The sequence below is a fragment of the Bos taurus genome, chromosome 10 (assembly GCF_002263795.3).
Source record: "Bos taurus isolate L1 Dominette 01449 registration number 42190680 breed Hereford chromosome 10, ARS-UCD2.0, whole genome shotgun sequence".
NCBI classification, from domain to species: domain Eukaryota; kingdom Metazoa; phylum Chordata; class Mammalia; order Artiodactyla; family Bovidae; genus Bos; species Bos taurus.
Window position 1 is genome coordinate 80220130 of NC_037337.1, and position 18957 is coordinate 80239086.

General features: G+C 41.8%; 1 protein-coding gene across 8 annotated transcripts in view; it reads left to right on the plus strand.

Moving 5' to 3' along the window:
• The window catches only part of RAD51B (RAD51 paralog B), a 736621-nt gene that overhangs the window by 552539 nt on the left and 165125 nt on the right, over nt 1-18957 (plus strand). For all 8 annotated transcript variants that reach the window (XM_024997838.2, XM_024997837.2, XM_024997839.2 and 5 more), the window contains one exon: nt 11444-11547. In XM_024997838.2, coding sequence (XP_024853606.1) covers nt 11444-11547 — 104 coding nt within the window. The remainder of the gene's footprint in view (nt 1-11443; nt 11548-18957) is intronic.

Below are 18957 nucleotides of genomic sequence, written 5' to 3' on the forward strand. Positions count from 1 at the left end.
CCTACAGACCATCGGCAATTTTAAAGACCCAAGGAAGTAGAGTATATGCTAAATACAGCTGGTTCACAGGTTCAGTTAGTGAAGCACAAGCCGCCAAGGAAATTAAGTTTGCTGGAGGACAGATGTCTGAGCCTGTCTCAATCACTTTTTATTTAAATTAATTTTTATTGGAATATAGTTGCCTTACAATGTTGTGTTGGTTTATACTGCACAGCAGAGTTAATCTGCTATATGTATACACATATCCCCTCCCTTTTGAATTTCCTTCTCATTTGCCATGTGGCCTTATGGAACTTGTCAGTCGTCTTGAATCCTTATTCTCAAATACCCTATCCTCTGTAGTCTTCCCCCCTCTTTATAGACAGCCTCTTCAGTGTAGGCTGCTGAAATTCTGGCTTTCTGCGTCAAATAGCAAAAGAGCTCACGATCCATTAGCAGAAGTAACTCAGGCTACTCTGGGAAGCTTCAGAAAAAGATCTAAACATTTCCCTACTTCATCTTTCTATTGAGGCTAAACAAGATTCTCAGTCACTTCCTCACTTCAAATGAGTGACCCAACAACAACAACAACCAAAAAAGCATATGCTGAAGCTCAGCAACTTCCACGGGCCTGGTTTTAAACAGGGGAAACTGAATTTAATGAATGATAATCCCTTTCTAATCCCTACTCTCTCACTCAGACTCCCATCTTTAAGCTTTGTTCTTATGAAGTTGTGTTTGCTGGGATTTGGCCACTGGCCAACACATGTTTACCCATCAAAAGGTTTTAGTAGGTAGGATAGACTAAGAAAATCCCTAGTCTGGGGAGAAATCTGCTCTTAGGAAAAGGAGCCCACATCTGCACTCTTCAGTCTTAGATGAGTGCTGGGTGGGGCGCAGACATTGACAAACAGCACACTGAGTACAGCAGTCTCAGACTTCCTGGAAAAAGTAAGGTCCAGAATGAGGAACTAATTTCTTGCCATTAAAATACCATAGATTCAAAGTTCTTTGTACAGGCGGGAACTTTTGAGATCATTTTGAACAACCCCTTCTTGTCGTGGATGAGGAAATGGAGGCTCAGAGAAGTGAACTAACTGCTCATTACCAAGGTCTGCTAAGATGTTCTCAGTTACATCATTCTCTTCTCCCACCTGGTCTCATTAAAAGCCCACAGCTAGGGACTTCCCTGGTGGTCTAGTGGTTAAGAATTTGCCTTGCAATGCAAGGGATGCGGGTTCTACCCCTGCGTAGGGAAGTAAGATCCCACATGCCACAGAGTAGCTAGGCTGGTGCACCACAGCTAGAGAGTCCACGTGCTCTGGAGCCCATGTGCCACAACTAGAGTCTGTTCACCGCAATGGAAGTTCCCACATGGAGCAACGAAGATCCTCCGTGCCTCAACTAAGACCGGACACAGCCAAATAAATAAATAAATATTAAAAAGAAATAAGCCCACAGCTAAGTCAGAAATAGAATTCCAGGGTCCTGTCTTCCAGCCAGCCATATGCCATCATGCATCATATAGAACATGTTTCAGATGTGAGGATGAGAGATCAGAAAGAGAATGTCAACTCCAGTGGTTAACAACACCATCCCCTTCCCCGAACTTATTTAAGGACTGAAAACATTTGTATTTTCATCCTTTTTTGTTTTTTAAAATTTCCTCTTTCTAGTCTCAATAAATTGTCTTTCATTTAAAGGGGCAGGAGAGACCTAATGTCCAGAGGAGCCAGCCCTCTCTGGCCATGAACTTCTCCTTCCCCTCAGTTCCTATTCTGGGAGTCGCTGCTTTGTTTACATTTTTTTTTTAAAGCATGGAAAAGTCTAGTCTTTTAAAGTTGACCTTGTGCCACAGGGCACACTTTCATGTTATATTCTGGAGATTCCATTTGACTTCCCAGAAACGCTTAGCATAGGAGTCATAAATTGCAATGTTTTTAGAGAAGGAGTTTCCTCATTGAAAGCGCCCTCAATACTGACACTGGTTGGTACCAGAAGCCCATTACCTTTTTGGAAATCAAGGCTACATAGCAACCTGCTTATCCTCCTCCAGGCTGATTGCACAAGGACTACACCCTCCATGCAGAGCCGAAAGAGAGAGAGAGAGAGAGCGAGCGAGCGCGAGCGCGCACGCGCGAGCAAGAGAGGAAAGCAAGCTTCTTGCCTTGTAAGAAATTTGTCTTTGTAACCACTCCCACTCCAAAGGAGTAGGGGAATGAATCCAGAGATAGTAGTCATGAAAGATATTCCAGAATCCAAATCCTGCTGTTTTAACCACTTCATTACTGAGCTTTACTAGCCTGCCTCATTGTAAGAATAAAAAAAAAGTACTAGATGATTAAACTTCTTTTCTCCCTAGAATATTATCTTCAGTGTTTGATCATCATTGTTCCTGTCATTTATACATATCAAGTATCTTCATCTAAGGGTCATCAAGAACCTTTGGTTTCCTGGAGGCAAAAATTATTATTCACATTTTACAGATGGATAAGCAATCACAGAGAGAGGGTATGCTTTGACTTACCTGAAAGTGTCTCTGAGACAGTAGAGGATGACTATTCCCTCAGTCTTTTTAAAAGAGATCTGGTGATGGTGGTTTAGTTTTAAGTCATGTACAACTCATGATCCCATGGACTGTCGCCTGCCAGGCTCCTCTGTCCATAGGATTTCCCAGACAAGAATACTGGAATAGGTTGCCATTTCCTTCTCCTGGGAATCTTCCCAACCCAGGGATCAAATCCCCTATCTCCTGCATAGCAGGCGGATTCTTTACCAATGAGCCACTAGGGATTCCCAAAGAGACGTGACTTCGGTGTAAATAAATTAGATTTTCTGTCTGGAGCTTACTCAGGTACTTCTATAAGCTCAGTCTTGTGACCATGAAAAATTTCCAATAATGAAAATATTTTTAAAACCCAGTTCACTTATTTGATTTTTTATTTGTATTGGGATCAACCAAATTCTAGTACAATGAAGTCATACTGCCTTGGCAGATCTAAATATCACAGTCATCGAAAAGGAGAGAGGGAGGGAATGCCCCGATTTTTGTACCTTCTGCTAAAATGAGCTTAGAAAAGATTCACATAGCTGTTTCCTGACCAATTAGGTCATTGGACAGGAAATCACCTTTTCTGAAAAGCCAATAAGCAGATTCCTTCTACCTTAAATTTCCTATAAACAGCATTAATGATCATCTATTCCAGCCCTCACACAGGAATGCTTAAAAGTCAAAAGACATTAGAGACCACTGAGTTTTCTAATTGAAAATAAAATTACAAATTTATAGTAACTGATAGCTTCCCCACTTCCCTTTCTCAAGCCATGCCACCACCTGTAACCACTCTTCGATTGTTTTTCCATATTCAGAGTCCTATTAAGTGAAATAACTTTTCAGTCTTCACCAGATTTTTTAATCCTCCAACCAGAGAGGGTTAGTTTCAGGCCACCTGATTTGCCTGAATCCAGTTGCTGGGCCAGTTGAGTGAGGTTAAATAACTTGCCACGCCAGGGCACGTAGTGTCTTTCTGGAAACCCCTTGCCCTGGGTTATTGCTGTACATCAGAACAGAGGAAGCCGAGTGTAGGGCCTGAGTGACGCACAGAGTTCAGATGAGTTGATAAGATGCTCACAACATACTTCCATCAGTGTCTTCCCAGAGATAAGCCTCTGGGCTCTTCAGGCCCTTCCCAGCCACCACCACCCCACCTGCCCCAGGCTGGCAGAGTGGCCAGCTATTTGACATAATGAGCCTGCTGCTGCTGCTGCTAAGTCGCTTCAGTCGTGTCCGACTCTATGCGACCCCATAGACAGCCTCCCACCAGGCTCCCCCGTCCCTGGGATTCTCCAGGCAAAAACACTGGAGTGGGTTGCCATTTCCTTTTCCAGTTCATGAAAGTGAAAAGTGAAAGTGAAGTCGCTCAGTCGTGTCCAACTCTTAGCGACTGGATGGACTGCAGCCCACCAGGCTCCTCCGTCCATGGGACTCTCCAGGCAAGAGTACCGGAGTGAGGTGCCATTGCCTTCTCCGGCATAATGAGCCTAGAGAAGGCTAATTGGAATAGTGGTTAAGACCCAGTCATATACCTGCTACTATATGTAAAAGAAATTACCAACAAGGACCTACGTGTATAACACAGGGAACTCGACTCAATATTTTGTGATAACCTGTAAGGGAAAAATGGAGAAGGCAATGGCACCCCACTCCAGTACTCTTGCCTGGAAAATCCCATGGACGGAGGAGCCTGGTAGGCTGTAGTCCATGGGGTCGCTAAGAGTCAGACACGACTGAGTGACTTCACTTTCACTTTTCACTTTCATGCATTGGAGAAGGAAATGGCAACCCACTCCAGTGTTCTTGCCTGGAGAATCCCAGGGACGGGGGAGCCTGGTGGGCTGCCGTCTATGGGGTCGCAGAGTCGGACACGACTGAAGTGACTTAGCAGTAGCAGTATAAGGGAAAAAACCCTGGAGAAGAAAATGGCAACCCACTCCAGTATTCTAGCCTGGGAAATCCCATGGACAGAGGAGCCTGGCGGACTAGAGTCCATGGGGTCACAAAGAGTTGAACATGACTAAGCGACTAACACATTGGTAAAGGAAAAGAATCTGGAAAAGATATATATAATCTGAATCACTTTGCTGTACACTGGAAACCAATACAACATTATGAATCAACTATACACCAAAAAAAAGACTCGGCCTAGTTTTGAACCCTGGCTCTATCATTAACGAACATGTGACCTTGGGAGAATTACTTATCTCTTACAGCCTTGGTCTGTTGATAGGGATGATGATATTACCTACCTCATAAGGTGGTTTTCAGGATCAAAAAAGATGTACCTAAGATACAAAGCTCAAACAGGGTATAAGCCCTCCTTATTTAAAGGGCTTACCTAGTGCCTAGTTTATAGTATTATACTTTTAAAATATTGTTTTTCCTTATCAACTGTTTAACGTTTAACATTTCCCATTTCCTTATCATCTAAGGTCCTGCTGTTATTGCTCTTGTGGTGGCTTAGCATTTGTAAACACTCCTGAAGATATAGCTCCCTAAGCTTGCCCACTCAAGGTTTCCACTGGAAAATTTTCTCTGGTTATTGTTGCTCATGGCCTTGGGTTAAGGACCCAAGCTTACCTGTCTGACAAGCAGCCAAGCATGTGGGTCCTTTTCTAAAATTCTGTTTTCATTCGTTTAGGGACATGGAATTCTTTAAATAAGCACTGCTGCCTTTTATGGCTCTGACCCCTGTAAACATCTTTTGGACCCGGGCAACACCTACAGTTGTATCACCACTTTTTTTTTTTTTTTTGAGTGCGTAACTCATTAGCAACTCCTCAGTATTCACATGTAGCTCTTCCTTGGTGAACTTTCAAATTCAGGCTCAGTTCCTCCTATCACTTAGTGGGCATCGGAGCCACAAGCTTCTAGAGTTTGCTTGAAAAATGTAAACCTATTAACTTTGGCTTAAGCAAGATCAGATTAAGAATGTAAATCTGCTGCTAAAACAAATATATAACATAGTTCAAAGTTTAATAGTAATAACTTATTGACTATTTAACCACAGTTTCTGAAGCATCTTTTGGGTCTTCAACCTCGTGAATCAGGCACACTAATATAAATCAGACTTGGACTTGATCCTCTTAAAATATACATCAGAGGTGCTAAGAAAAGCACACAAGTAGCATGTCACAGGATAGAAAATGGCAGCAACATGAGAGCATAATATAAAGTGTCATGGGCATTTGAAGGAGGAAGGCATTATTTCTGTGATGACCAGGGAGGTGGCGTGTAAGAAGGAGTACTGAAGATGATGCGTGGGCATGGGAGGTGGGGCACACGAGAAAAGAGTGATTACATTGGAGCAGACAGAGTCTTTATGAAGTGGAATGGAGGGAAGACGTGCGCAGAGGCAGGTCGGACACAGCTGCACGAGCACCAATCTTAGGAATTTAGAACTCTTCAAAAGAACTCGGGGGCCGCCAAAAGTTTCTGAGCTTGCTGCTCGTAAGTGGAAGGGCAACACGCTTAGCTGTGTGCCTGGGCAGCTGAAACAAACAGTAGAATAAAGGATGTTTTCATAGGGAGAAACTCAGAGCAGCATGGTGACTGCAGCCATCCCAAGGTGAAAGTAATGTGCCTCTGATCTAGGATGGGGTAGAATGAACGGATGTAGGTGAGACATTTACAGTGAAGCGAACCTGACTTCACAGTTTATTGAAACTGAGAAGCACAGGAGAGGGAGACATTTTTTAAATGGAACTAAGGTTTCAAATCAGATTAACTAGAAGGCCAAAGAAGGAGGAGTAAATTTATACAGGAAGCGTATAAGCTTGATTTGAAGATACTGAGTTTATAGTACCCAAATTCATCATATTAGGCCTGCAGATCTTGTCGTTGAAAATGAGAGACAGGGGCTGAGGTAAGTGGGACACTAAGACAGAGGCTTAGAAGTCATTCCCTCTGGGGGTGTCATCCTTGTCAACAGTGAGGACATCCCGCATGGAGCAGACATTGCAAGCTTGGTGGGAATGAGTCATTTAACATGTTTAAAAATTGTTTTAAATAAACCAGCATTTTCCAATCAGAAGATTGTACTTAAAGTATTAGTTTTTAAAATAAGATCAAAAGATATGGGGACTTCCCTGGTGGCTCAGACGGTAAAGCATCTGTCTACGATGCGGGAGACCCAGGTTCGATCCCTGGGTTGGGAAGATCCCTTGGAGAAGGAAATGGCAATCCACTCCAGTACTATTGCCTGGAAAATCCCATGGACAGAGGAGCCTGGTGGGCTGAATTGTCTGATTCACCACCATCTCCACTATTCCCCATCATCTCCTAGCACTTAATATTAGACGGAAAGTGGATTAATAATTGCCTAGGGCTTCAAGACAGGAAGGACGGGCTGCAGGCTTATGGCTAAGAGATCTGGAGTTTCTTCTGGGGGTGATGAAATGTTCCAAAGTTGATTGTAGTGATGGTTGATCAACTCTGAATATAGTAAAAACCATTGAACTGTACACTTTAAATGGGTGGATGGTACAACATGTGAGTTGTCTCAGCAAAGCTGTTTTGTAAAAATGCAAGAAAAAGGAACACCAGTGGCTATTGTCCTTGCAGTGTTGGCTTTCTTGTAGCAGAAAATACTTCTCTGTTAGTGTGTCTCGATCAAAAATGGGGGAATGAAAGACGGACTGAGAGGTCCATGTATTTCAAGAAAAACGGGAGGGAGTACATCTCTTTGTGGTAGTAAAGACTTTTCTACGGGCTAAGATGCAGACACTTGGTCTCTTTATTAATATACATTACCTTCCTAGCCACTGAAGGCATGTGGGTGTTAGGGAAATAACTGCTCATGACCAGTTCTCCGAGATCCACCCACAACTAAGGAGAGAGAGAGAGGAAAAGCAGAGAAGGAAAAGGAATACTCAACATGATTGATACAAGGAGAAGCAAAGAGGCTAGTATATTGGATGCTGGAAGAAGCTTTATCAAATGCTGACAAGAGTTCAAGGAGGATGGAGACAGAGAAGTCAGGAGGTTACAGGACCATCCATCCAGAGAAATGGGGCCAGAGAGATGCAGATGCAGATGACAAAGCATTCAGAACACCTAGTCCTGAAGTTAGCAGTGTGATCAGATCAGCACAGTCCAGATTATTTGTTTTCAAATTAATTCATTTGTGTTTTGAATTGTATATATGATGAACCAAGGTCACCCTAAATTTTATTCTCTCCTTCATTAAATTCTCCCTCAGTCTGAAACCCCAGATTTGTTGAAGCCCTAATGTGGATGATATCCAATTCCCATATCTGCTTGAACCAGAGAAAAATATGTGTTGTTGTTGTTGTTTTAACCCATGGCTTCTCACCATCGGCTCTGTTGTATCTGGGGCTGGATAATTTGTTATGTGGACTGGGCTGTGCATCACAAGGTGTTTAACAGCATCCCTGACCTCTACCCTCTGGACACTATAGCACTCATACCTCGATACTGCCCACAGAATCATTTCCAGCCTAGAACCACTGAACCACATTTATCTGTTGCTGTATTTGAGTCCAGGAGTTATCAAATCCCCTATGAATATGCAGTGGAGGTGAGGAATAGATAAAGGAATTAGATCTGGTAGACAGAGTGTCTGAAGAACTGTAGATGAGGTTTGTTACATTGTATGGGAGGCGGTGACCAAAACCATCCCAAAGAAAAAGAAATGCAAGAAGGCAAAGTGGTCGTCTGAGGAGGCCTTACAACTAGCTGAGAAAAGAGAAGAAAAAGGCAAGGGAGAAAGGGAAAGATATACCCAACTGAATACAGAGTTCCAGAGAATAGGAAGGAGAGATAAGAAAGCCTTCTTAAGTGAACAGTGCAAAGAAATAGAGGAAAACAATAGAATGGGAAAAACTAGAGATCGCTTCAAGAAAATTGGAGCTATCAAGGGAACATTAATGCAAGGATGGGCACAATAAAGGACAAAAACAGCAAAGACCTAACAGAAGCAGAAGAGATTAAGAAGAGGTGGCAAGAATACACAGAAGAACTGTACAAAAAAAGATCTTCATGACCCAGATATTCATGATGGTGTGATCACTCACCTAGAGCCAGACATCCGGGAGTACAAAGTCAAGTGGGCCTTAGGAAACATCACCATGAACAGAGTGAAGGTTATGGCAATCCAGCTGAGCTATTTCGAATCCTAAAAGATGATGCTGTTAGAGTGCTGCATTCAATATGTCAACAAATTTGGAAAACTCAGCAATGGCCACAGGACTGGAAAAGGTGAGTTTTCATTCCAATCCCAAAGAAAGGTAATGCCAAAGAATGTTCAAATTACCACAAAATTGAGTTCATTTCACACATTAACAAAGTAATGCTCAAAATCCTTCAAGCTAGACATGAATCCTTCAGCAGTACATGAACCAAGAACTTGCAGATGTACAAGCTGGATTTATAAAAGGCAGAGGAACCAGAGATCAAATTGCCAACATCCATTGGATCATAGAAAAAGCAAGAGAATTCCAGAAAAACATCTATTTCTGCTTCATTGACTACGCTAAAGCCTTTGACTGTGTGGATCACAACAAACTGGAAAATTCTTAAAGAGATGGGAGTATCAGACCACCTTACCTGTCTCCTGAGAAACCTATATGCAGGTCGAGAAGCAACAGCTAGAACTGGACATGGAACAATGATTTCCAGCCATGGCTGGGAACCCACTGGTGCTGCCTCCTGACCAAGCACTCTCACCAAGTGCTCGCATCCCTGATGGGGTTTGTGGCCCTGTTTATTACCATTCTTATGTCCAGGTGTGGGCCTGATTCCCTGTGGAAACCAGGGCTTCCATCACAGGGATTTTCCCTAAGCACAGGGTTAGGATCAACGTGGTCAGTAAATGTGCAAATGAACATTTTTTTAAAACACCAAAAAAAAAAAAGGGAAAGGAATACGTCAAGGCTGTATATTGTTACCCTGCTTGTTTAACTTCTATGCAGAGTACATCATGTGAAATGCTGGACTGGGTGAGTCCCAAGCTGGAATCAAGATTGCCAGGAGAAATATCAACAACCTCAGATATGCACATAATACCACTCTAATGGCAGAAAGTGAAAAGGAATTACGCAGCCTCTTGATGAGGGTGAAAGAGGAGAGTGGGAAAGCTGGCTTAAAACTCAATATTTAAAACTCTTAAGCTCATGGTATCTCGTCCCATTGCTTCATGGCAAATAGATGGAGAAAAAGTGGAAACTGACAGATTTTCTTTTCTTGTGCTTCAGAATCACTGTGGATGATGACAGCAGCCATGAAATTAAAAGATGCTTCTCTTTGGAAGAAAAGCTATGACAAACCTAGAGAGTGTATTAAAAAGTGGAGACATCACTTTGCCGACAAAGGTCCATGTAGTCAAAGCTATGGTTTTTCCAGTAGTCATGTTCGGATGTGAAAGTTGGACCATAAAAGAAGGTTGAGTGCCTGAGGAATTGATGCTTTCAAACTGTGGTGCTGGAGAAGGCTCTTGAGAATCCCTTGGACAGCGAGGAGATCAAATCAATCAATCCTTAAGGAAATCAACACTGAATATTCATTGGAAGGACTGATGCTGAAGCTTCAATACTTTGGCCACCTGATGTGAAGAGCTGAGTCATTGGAAAAGATCTTGATGCTGGGAAAGATTGAGGGTAAGAGGAGAAGGGAGCAACACAGGAAGAGATGGTTGGATGGCATCACTGACTCAATAGACATGAGTTTGAGCAAATTCCAGGTATAGTGAAAGACAGGGAAATCTGGCATGCTGTAGTCCATGGGGTTGCATAGAGTTGAACATGACTGAGTGACTGAACAACAACAAGCTTAAGACCATGCAGAGTTGGGAGAGCACCCTGAAAGATGGTGACCCAGAAAAGAGGACCAATTCCTATTTCACACAGACGGTGAACATGAGATGATCATGAGCAGGCAACAAATGAGACATTCAAGGCCTCATTTTGCTTTAGTTGATTCAGTGGACTTCGGCCTTTTGGTACTTGGTCCCCTCATTGGAAAGAGATAGCATTTTGAGGACACAAGACAAACTACAAGTCCACATGCCCCCTCAGGCTAAGACCCATTTCATGGCCCAGGGCCAAAGTGAACACAGGAGCTTGGAGGAGACCTCAGAATGTGCTCCAGATGAGAGTCAGTGCTGACTTCTAAGTGATGGGACTTGTAAGCCTGCTGCTAACACAGAAAAGGGAGAAGTGCAGGAGTGGGTTCTTTCTAGTTATGTCAAAAGAGGTCAGTGATGCTCTGGAGATGTCAGAGGGTAGCTGAAATGCAACTTGGTATAGACTAGAAAGTCAGATAAAGTTTACTTCAGATCCTCCCCCTTATAGGAAAGTCTTAGAAGGTAAAAGAATGTTTCTCTTGGGATAAGAATGTCTAATACAGATTAGATATGAAATGATGAGATCTTCCAGATTCCTCTTTGGGGTTCATGTGTGTTCAGGTTGGAAAGGCATAGAAATTTTATATACATATGCCATCATTTCTATATTGATAAGGGAAACTGAATTAAGAGTCTTATCAACCTGGAAAAGTCTTACAACTTTATTAAACTAAGACTATTTCATAACAGGCTCGTATTCTGTGTCGTCAAGTTATGCCTTTCTGCCGTGGATGTTGAGTAGCTTGATTTATTATTAGCGATGGCTCCAACCTGCCTTGCACTGTAACCTCTTATTGATATATAACTCTGTTATCTCTGAGCCCAATGGTGGTTACTTTCACTGAGGCTGAAGAAAACCCATGCTGGTTTTTCTTTTTCGTCTCATATTCCTTAAGCCCTTGCTTCCTTCTTTCCTTCATCAACTTTTGTAGTAGTGACCTGGGCTCCCAAGTGCTGTCTGAGCAATGAACAATGACTGGACTTTTGCTTAAGACCATGATGAGACTAGGTGTCCATAAGCATGCTTTCGTTCTGTTTCGTTTCAGGCACTTCTGGATCTAGCTGTTTGACAGCTGCGCTAGGAAACACCTGGAGTCACAGTGTGAACACCCGGCTGATTCTCCAGTACCTTGGTTCAGAGAGAAGACAGGTGAGTGCTTTGACAATGTTCTCTGACTGTCAAGGTCAGAGAACAAGATGTACCAGCAGTCTGGGTGTTCATCTTCTGAAAGCATTGGCCATGCTGTCTGTCCTGGGCCAACACTGTCAGAGGGTGGGTAAAGAAACCAGTCTCCCTACCCACCTCAATAGCAGTTCTAATAAACTGGGAAGATAAGTCACACACAAGGAAAAAAATACAAAAAATAGAGCGTTGACCCCTGATTTTTTGCCAATAGCTTGGTGAGTGACCAAGGTTTCTACCCCTAAGGGATCTCCAACACTCTACCTCTAAAGGGTGAATAAATGATCATTTCTCTTAGCTAGTATTTGTTAAGGGCTAGATTATTTGTGTATAAATTAAATAACGATGATGCTTTTTCTTGAGGTTAGGATGTTTTGAAATCCTTAGGCACACAGACTCTGCTAAGTGAATACACTCTTCTCCAGATCCTGGGTACTTTTGCATTAACTCATAAACCAGTAGGTTAAAGTACTGAATGATGCCAGAAATTATCCAAAAGGATAATGACTCTCTCAGAACTCTATTAATTCTGTCTATCCTGGACTCAATTCCCCACCTGTATCCAGAAAGGTTACTTTTTACATCTTTCTTAATTTCCCCTCCCACTCCAAAGAAAGGAACACCACAGTTTGACCCTTTCCATGAAAAGTTTCATAATTAGGAAGTTTATTTTTCCTGATATCTAACCTCAACTTTATCCTGCTATGTGGACCAGGCTCCATCTTGACTCTCCTACAAGCGGGAGAAAGAAGACAGGGGGATTATCCTGTTTTGTTGGATGGAGCAGAATTCAGAACCCAGACTTGCCCATCTTGCTAAATATATAACAAATCCAAGTTATTAACGAAAGAGGCATGAAGTATCATGATGGTGGTCCTTTCTGGAGAAGGTGGTAGGAAGGGAGTTGTTTCCCTTTACCTGCATTAAGTAAACTGGCTGTTTTTCAAGGAATCAGGAATCGTCAAAAACAGACATGAGTCTTTGCCTGTTGCAGACATGACTTTCTGAGTGCCCTTGGTTACAGACCAGAGACTTCTTAGTTTGCTCGGGACTGTGTAAATAACATTCCAGCTCGATGATTGAGTCGGCCATGTTCTGAGAAGATAGAGCTGCTTGTTTTCACTGAAGGGAACATTCTTGAGTGTTCAGGCCCTGGCCTGCTCATTACCTCAGTGATACCTTTTCCCTGATGACGTAAGTACTCTGGGTTCTAAATCCATTACTTCTCTTTCAGTGGAACATGTTAAAAAATGTTCCGGTAGAACCCAATAACCTTTGGTTTGTACCTTAAGTTATAAATCATGTTAAATAAACCCTGTTTACAGCCATCGGGGATACCATTAAGGATTGTCAAGCACTACTACCTAAACTCTAATTTGAGAAAGCAAAATTGCTTGTGTGCTTTCATTTTCATGGATCCTTAACTTTATGCCTTCAAAACTTGCAGTTTATCTCTGTTCTTGATTTTAGATGGTACACACAGATTTTTTGATTCAGTTTATTGTATAGGGTACCATGGATTCCAGGTTCCCAGATCCCAGTTTTAGTAATTCTACTTAGCTATTAGTAAATAAAGAGGTCAGAGCCACATTTTTCTTTTCCTTTTGTTTTAGTAAATTAACTAGTCATTTCTAGTTTGTCAGTGTCAACAGGAAGTAGCAGGCAGGCTACTGTTATTTGGTGAGTGGAGGGTTTGGGTGGCTCTTGGTTCTTGGCTCATAAGGTCAAATGCAGGCCACTAGTCACAAGAACAGAAAGCAAAGCAGGGATAGATCAGTGACAGTCTATCAACTCCTATCCTATTAGATAGGTCAGCAGCGTTATCTTAATCTACAAAGGACAACTTGTTACCATCATTACTAATCCGTCGAGTGGACTTAATGTTTTTGAATCATGTTTGCACACAATAATCGGAAATTAAAGTAAAATATGACCAGTGTTAAAATGGCCAACCCAAGCAAAAGAATGTACATTTAATTAATTTCTAGAAATGTATGTGACTTTTGGGACCAGTTGTTAAATGTGTGGCCTAACAACCAGGATAAATGTTGGTACTGAAAACATGTCTCTATTTGATGACCTTATCTTGCCTTAGCAAAGGGGGTACCTAGTGATTCACTGAACCTTTCCTGTGATCTTACTTCCCGATCAAGTAGAAAAGCTGTATGCAAGCCAAACTTTTTCTGGGATATGGGCACAAAATAACATTTGAAAGCCACCTCTTAAGGTAATTGCACAAAATATTTCCTTCTAACTCAATTTAGGAGGAGAATTTGCCTGGATCATTCTAGTACGGGCAAAGCCATGGAGCACCAGCTACTTGGGGAAGATACCAGGATAGCTTTTTTTTTTTTTTAATGCACAGGTAGAGGCCACTAGACCAAAGGATCAAGGTTATAGAATAAGGATTATGTTTTATCCCCTTTCTATGACACTGAGCTCTACAACAGGGCTCTTGAATGTGAGGCTTAGTCTGAGACCACAGAGCTGGAAGGGGGTCAGGTCAAGCTGAGCAGATCCGCAAGCCGATTAACCCGAAAGTTGAATTGTATAGTCCAAGGCAAGGAGTCCGCCATGGGTGATTATTTTCTTTACACCCTGGAAACTTTGTAAAATTATATAACCAGGAAAGAAATCTCCTTATCAGGGCACAAGCCAAGTTAATTCTCTTGTTTATTCTGCTTCGGGGTTGCAAAAAAAAAAAAAAAAAACCCTTTTAAGAAGCTGGGAAACATTTTCTTTTGGACTAATTTAGCTTTTTTTTCCATTTGACTTTTATTTACTCTTTCCCTCCTCTCCTTCAATCTTGCCCCACCCTTTTTGCAGCATTTTTATTCTTACCAAAGACATATCCTTAGAGTTAAAATGGCCTCTACTAGGTGTTTTGGTTTTGTTTTTTTTTTTTTCTTTTTAATGCTCAAAAATATGTTTTGGTCTACTGTATGCATGGCGTGGGGATGCAAAGAAGTAGAAGACACAGCTCCTGCCTTCAGGGTTCTTCCAGCCTAGTACAGGAGATGAACCAAACTGCAGTGAGTCAGTTAAAAAGCAGACTCACACTGAGGGCCTGTCACAGGCAGTGTTTGATGTGTGATCTAATACGTGGTTAAAAACGATAACTGCTTTGAAGCCAGAGGAAGGTGAACTCCTCGGAGGCACGTTCGTCTTTTCAGGAGAAGGTGGAACTTGAGTATCACTTTAAATCATCATTTCTCAAGCCCTGGCTGCACCTCCCACTCACCACAGGAACATTTACAAAATGCCAACGCCAGGGCTGCACCCCAACCAAGTAAATCAAAATCTCTGCTGATGGGGCCAAGAGTTGGTGTTCATTTTATTTATAACACTCCCTCCAGTGCTTCTACTGTGCAGCCAAGGTTGAAAATCTCTGCCTTAAATAGATCAAATTAGGTGAGTGAAAAAGGAAGGGAAAGATGTGGGAGGGAAGTCAAACAGCAAAAGAAGAGAAACAGAACGACAGGTCACATGTTCAGAAGATCCGGGCTGAGGTTTGCCTTTTAACAAGAGCAGAGGGTTTGGGTCACACATTCATTTGATACACCTTTATTTAATCACCTCTTGTCTGCCAATTTGTGTGTAAGATGCTAGGATTCAAAGTGTAAGTGGATGTCCTGTAGTTGTTCACAGATAAACATCTAAAGAGAACATGCTGTACCAGCATCATGCATCCGGTGAGCATAGAGGAGGTGGCGGCTGCTACAACGAAGGAAAACCATGAATGAGGCAGTGGCACCCAGAATGGATTGGCTAAGGACTACTTTGGGGCAGCTCTTATAGTAACCAGGTGCCTTGTAACAAGGGACTGGAAAAGTTAGAAGGAGGGAGGTTATACTTGAAAGAATGATGAAAAAACTTGATGAAATATTCATACTATTTCTCATCAGATCCTCATGTAGTCTGTTCATACAAACCACATATGGGATTATATAAATTTTTAAGTGCCCTGGAAGGAGTAATGAAGTAAATTAATCCCAACTAAGCTTCACACCCCCTTGATGAAATAAATATTATGACTCTCTTATTTCAACAAATTGGAGAGAGGTAACTTTTTCATATAGGAGGTTTATTTAAATGGACTTTATAATAATATTTTCATCTTCTGCTTAGAAGGCACTCTGAAGTTTCAGAACACTGGAGGGAAGAGCCTAAAGACCAATCCAATTACTCAAACTCTGATTCTTACTTGAATCCTTAGGCTTTTTTGAAGTCCCTGGTTATTTTGCATCTTGAAGGTATTTGGTGTTTCCTTTCTGGTGACGGAATTCTTCACTCAGTATCCATTTTGTGTTTTGAAGGACTCAAACCCCATCACTGTATAGATTTTGTAATGCATGCATGCTCAATCTTGTCCAACTCTTTGTGACCCTGTGAAGGCTGTGACTGAATCTTAACTGTGTACCCTCAGAGGCAAGACAAGTGCTTGACACTCACACATTCAATGCATGTATTTTGAGAAAGAAAAAAGAAAAAGAAACTCCTTATATCCACACATGAATGCAGTCTTGAGGAAGAAGGATATACTGCTTATTTAGAATCACTCTTCCCCACAGAATTTGAGTTTTCCACTGTAAAAGTTCCTTTAAATTGTTAGTAATAGTCATTTTTAAAGATGAGCATCAAATCAATTCAAGCAGATACTTCTATAGATATACTGTAAGAATACTGAGTATAGGAATATCTTTTTGCAGAACCCGCCTGCTGGGGGCTGTCGGAGAGTGGGAGCCAGGCTTTCCTTGAAATCCTAGTTGGAATTCCTTTGTGTAAGCAAGCCAGAGGCCTAAACACAGACCCAGGCGGAGCACAGGAGTCCTGCAGCTGCTCCCAGGGAACAGGCAGCCAGGGGACTTTGGCCTCTGGGAAGGATAAGAAATCTTTGCTGCTCTCTTCCATAGGTCTTAAGTTCTCTACTCTGTGGTTGGAAAGGCTTAATGAAGGACTGAAAAACTGAAAGAAAAGATGATAAATCTTTTCTCCCAGATAAACTGAAGGGCAGATTTGGGGCAAGAATGTCAAACATATATCCCTATTCACCCAAACAAAGACAGAGATTGGAAATGATGTTTTGCCTGATGTTAAGTCAGTTTTAACTTTTCAACTTTCAAGTCAGTTTTATAAACCTTTATGAACCTCTACCTTTGTAGAATGGTCCAGGGCACTCATCTTGTTTGTTCCTTTATTTTCTGCCCCAACTCATTTGCTTTTCTTAAGCAAAGAGACGTTTTTTTGTTGTTGTTGTTTTCAGTGGTGACTCGATCCAGCCAGAAGAGAGGTTTGGCTGTCCTGCAGAGGTGGGAGAAATGTCTTTTTAAGCATAAATATCTGCAGAAATAGCAAAGGGCACAGAGAATCCCAGCCAAGTACATTGCCATGGGTATAAATGTTCCTCCCTTTCAGAGCCCCTCATGTGTGAAGTCTAACCCACTGCTCACACTCTTCCATCGGAAGTGTTCTAACAGCTATTGAGAATCTGGGAGAATGTATGAAAGGGGACCCCAAAATAGGGACTTTAAAGAGGATTCTTTTTTCAGGTCACCAGGTAAGTGTATTAAAATCTAAGGAAATCGCACCTTTAAAGTAGACAGTAGCAGCAAATGAATGCAGTGAACTAAGACTCGAGGAGCAGAAAGACAGGTTCTGACCTAGAAAGGGTAACTCACATACCCAAGTGCACACTTCCTGTTTCTATCTTCACGTTCGAAATAAGAATATAATTATCTTTCCCACCACTTAACCAAAAAAACGTAAATTCCATAGGGCTCCCTTTGAAAAAAATCAGTGTGCTCCCAAAATCACTCCTTGTGAATGGGCTAAAGTAGAGAAAACTTTTCCCTTTTCCAATGAAGAGGTTCCATTGGAAACTGACAGTTTAAAATGTACTTTGCACAACTGCCCCCAGGCTTCTGATGGGGGTGCCCCTTTCAGATACTTTGTACATGAAAGACCACAGACCTCTGCTGAGGAAAAGTGCCCATGTCCCTAGGAGATTTTGAGCCACTTGAGGTCAACAGAAGTTTAAAGAAAAATCAAACCAAAGCAAGAGTTGGGGAACCAGCATAAAGTTTTAAATGTCTTTTTTTTTTTCAGTCAAATAGAGTTGCAAAATTAATTGTTGCCACCCTTTAAAAAGGGTTAAAATACCATTAACACCAGAAAGTAGAAAGAATACATCTGTGAATAAAGAATACTGCTATAAATTGAATACATTTGTTTTTATGAAAGACTTAGTACATGTCTTCATTTCTCTGTTTGAGGATCACAGCCTCTGACGGTCAGGGGCTGAATGAGGGATCCAGTCACTGAGTGCTTAGGTAACTTCCCCTGTGATGAACCACTCATTTCACCGGTGTTTTGTTACCTCTGTCATTCTCCTCCAGCTCTGACTAGTTTTATTTTTACGCACTGTCTGGCACCAAATCTCCTTATTCAGTGACCCTCTCAGCTCTAACTTGCCAAGTAAACCAGAGCAAATAGGTGAATGAGAGATTTCTAGAGAAATCTCAGCTGTGGCAGGAAGTAGAAGAGACTCAGGGTTCTGGAATCAAAACTGAAGGCCTCACTGTCAGGCTAGGGAAACAACAGAGGAAACAGCTACAAGATCTCATGGACAAGGCAGTGACCTGGGAGTCAAGGATGCTGATGATTAGTTGGCTCATTTGAAAATGAAGGTTGGACAGGATGTTGTATCTTAGCCTTGGCTGGTTAGCTATAGAAAGTGAAGTCGCTCAGTCATGTCCGACTCTTTGCGACCCCATGGTTAGCTATGAGTGAGGGAAAAAACTGGGTTCTTTGGTTAGGAGAAGCAAAGGAGAACGAAGGATTCCGTATGTCTATAAAGTGTAAACTGATTTACAAATGAACCAGCACTTTCACTAGAACAAAACCATTTAGAATATGACAGTGTCCCTGTCCTGAGATACCCTCTAGGAATCATCTCATCCAGTGATTATCAACTACAGTGAGAGGGAGGCGTAAGAGGGAGGGGATATATGTAAACTTACAGCTGGTTCACATTGTTGTACAATTGTACAGCAATTGTACAGCAACATTGTAAAGCAATTATCTCCCAATGAGCAAAATAAAAAATAATAAAATTTAAAACAAGAAAACAAAATCCCAAGTGTTCATTAACAGTGAAGATACCTAGGCCCTGCCCCTAATGACCACTCAGATAGGGCAAGCACTTTCAGTGATTCTCACAGGAGTGGTCTTCAGACCCATAGTCTATTCTAGTCCCTTCATCAAATGGTTAACAGTTAGGGGTGACTTATTCGGTATCACACAACTAGTACACAGTAGAAATGGAACTGGAGTTAAATTCTCTTAACTTCTAATTTGTCACTATTCTCCCTTTGCCAA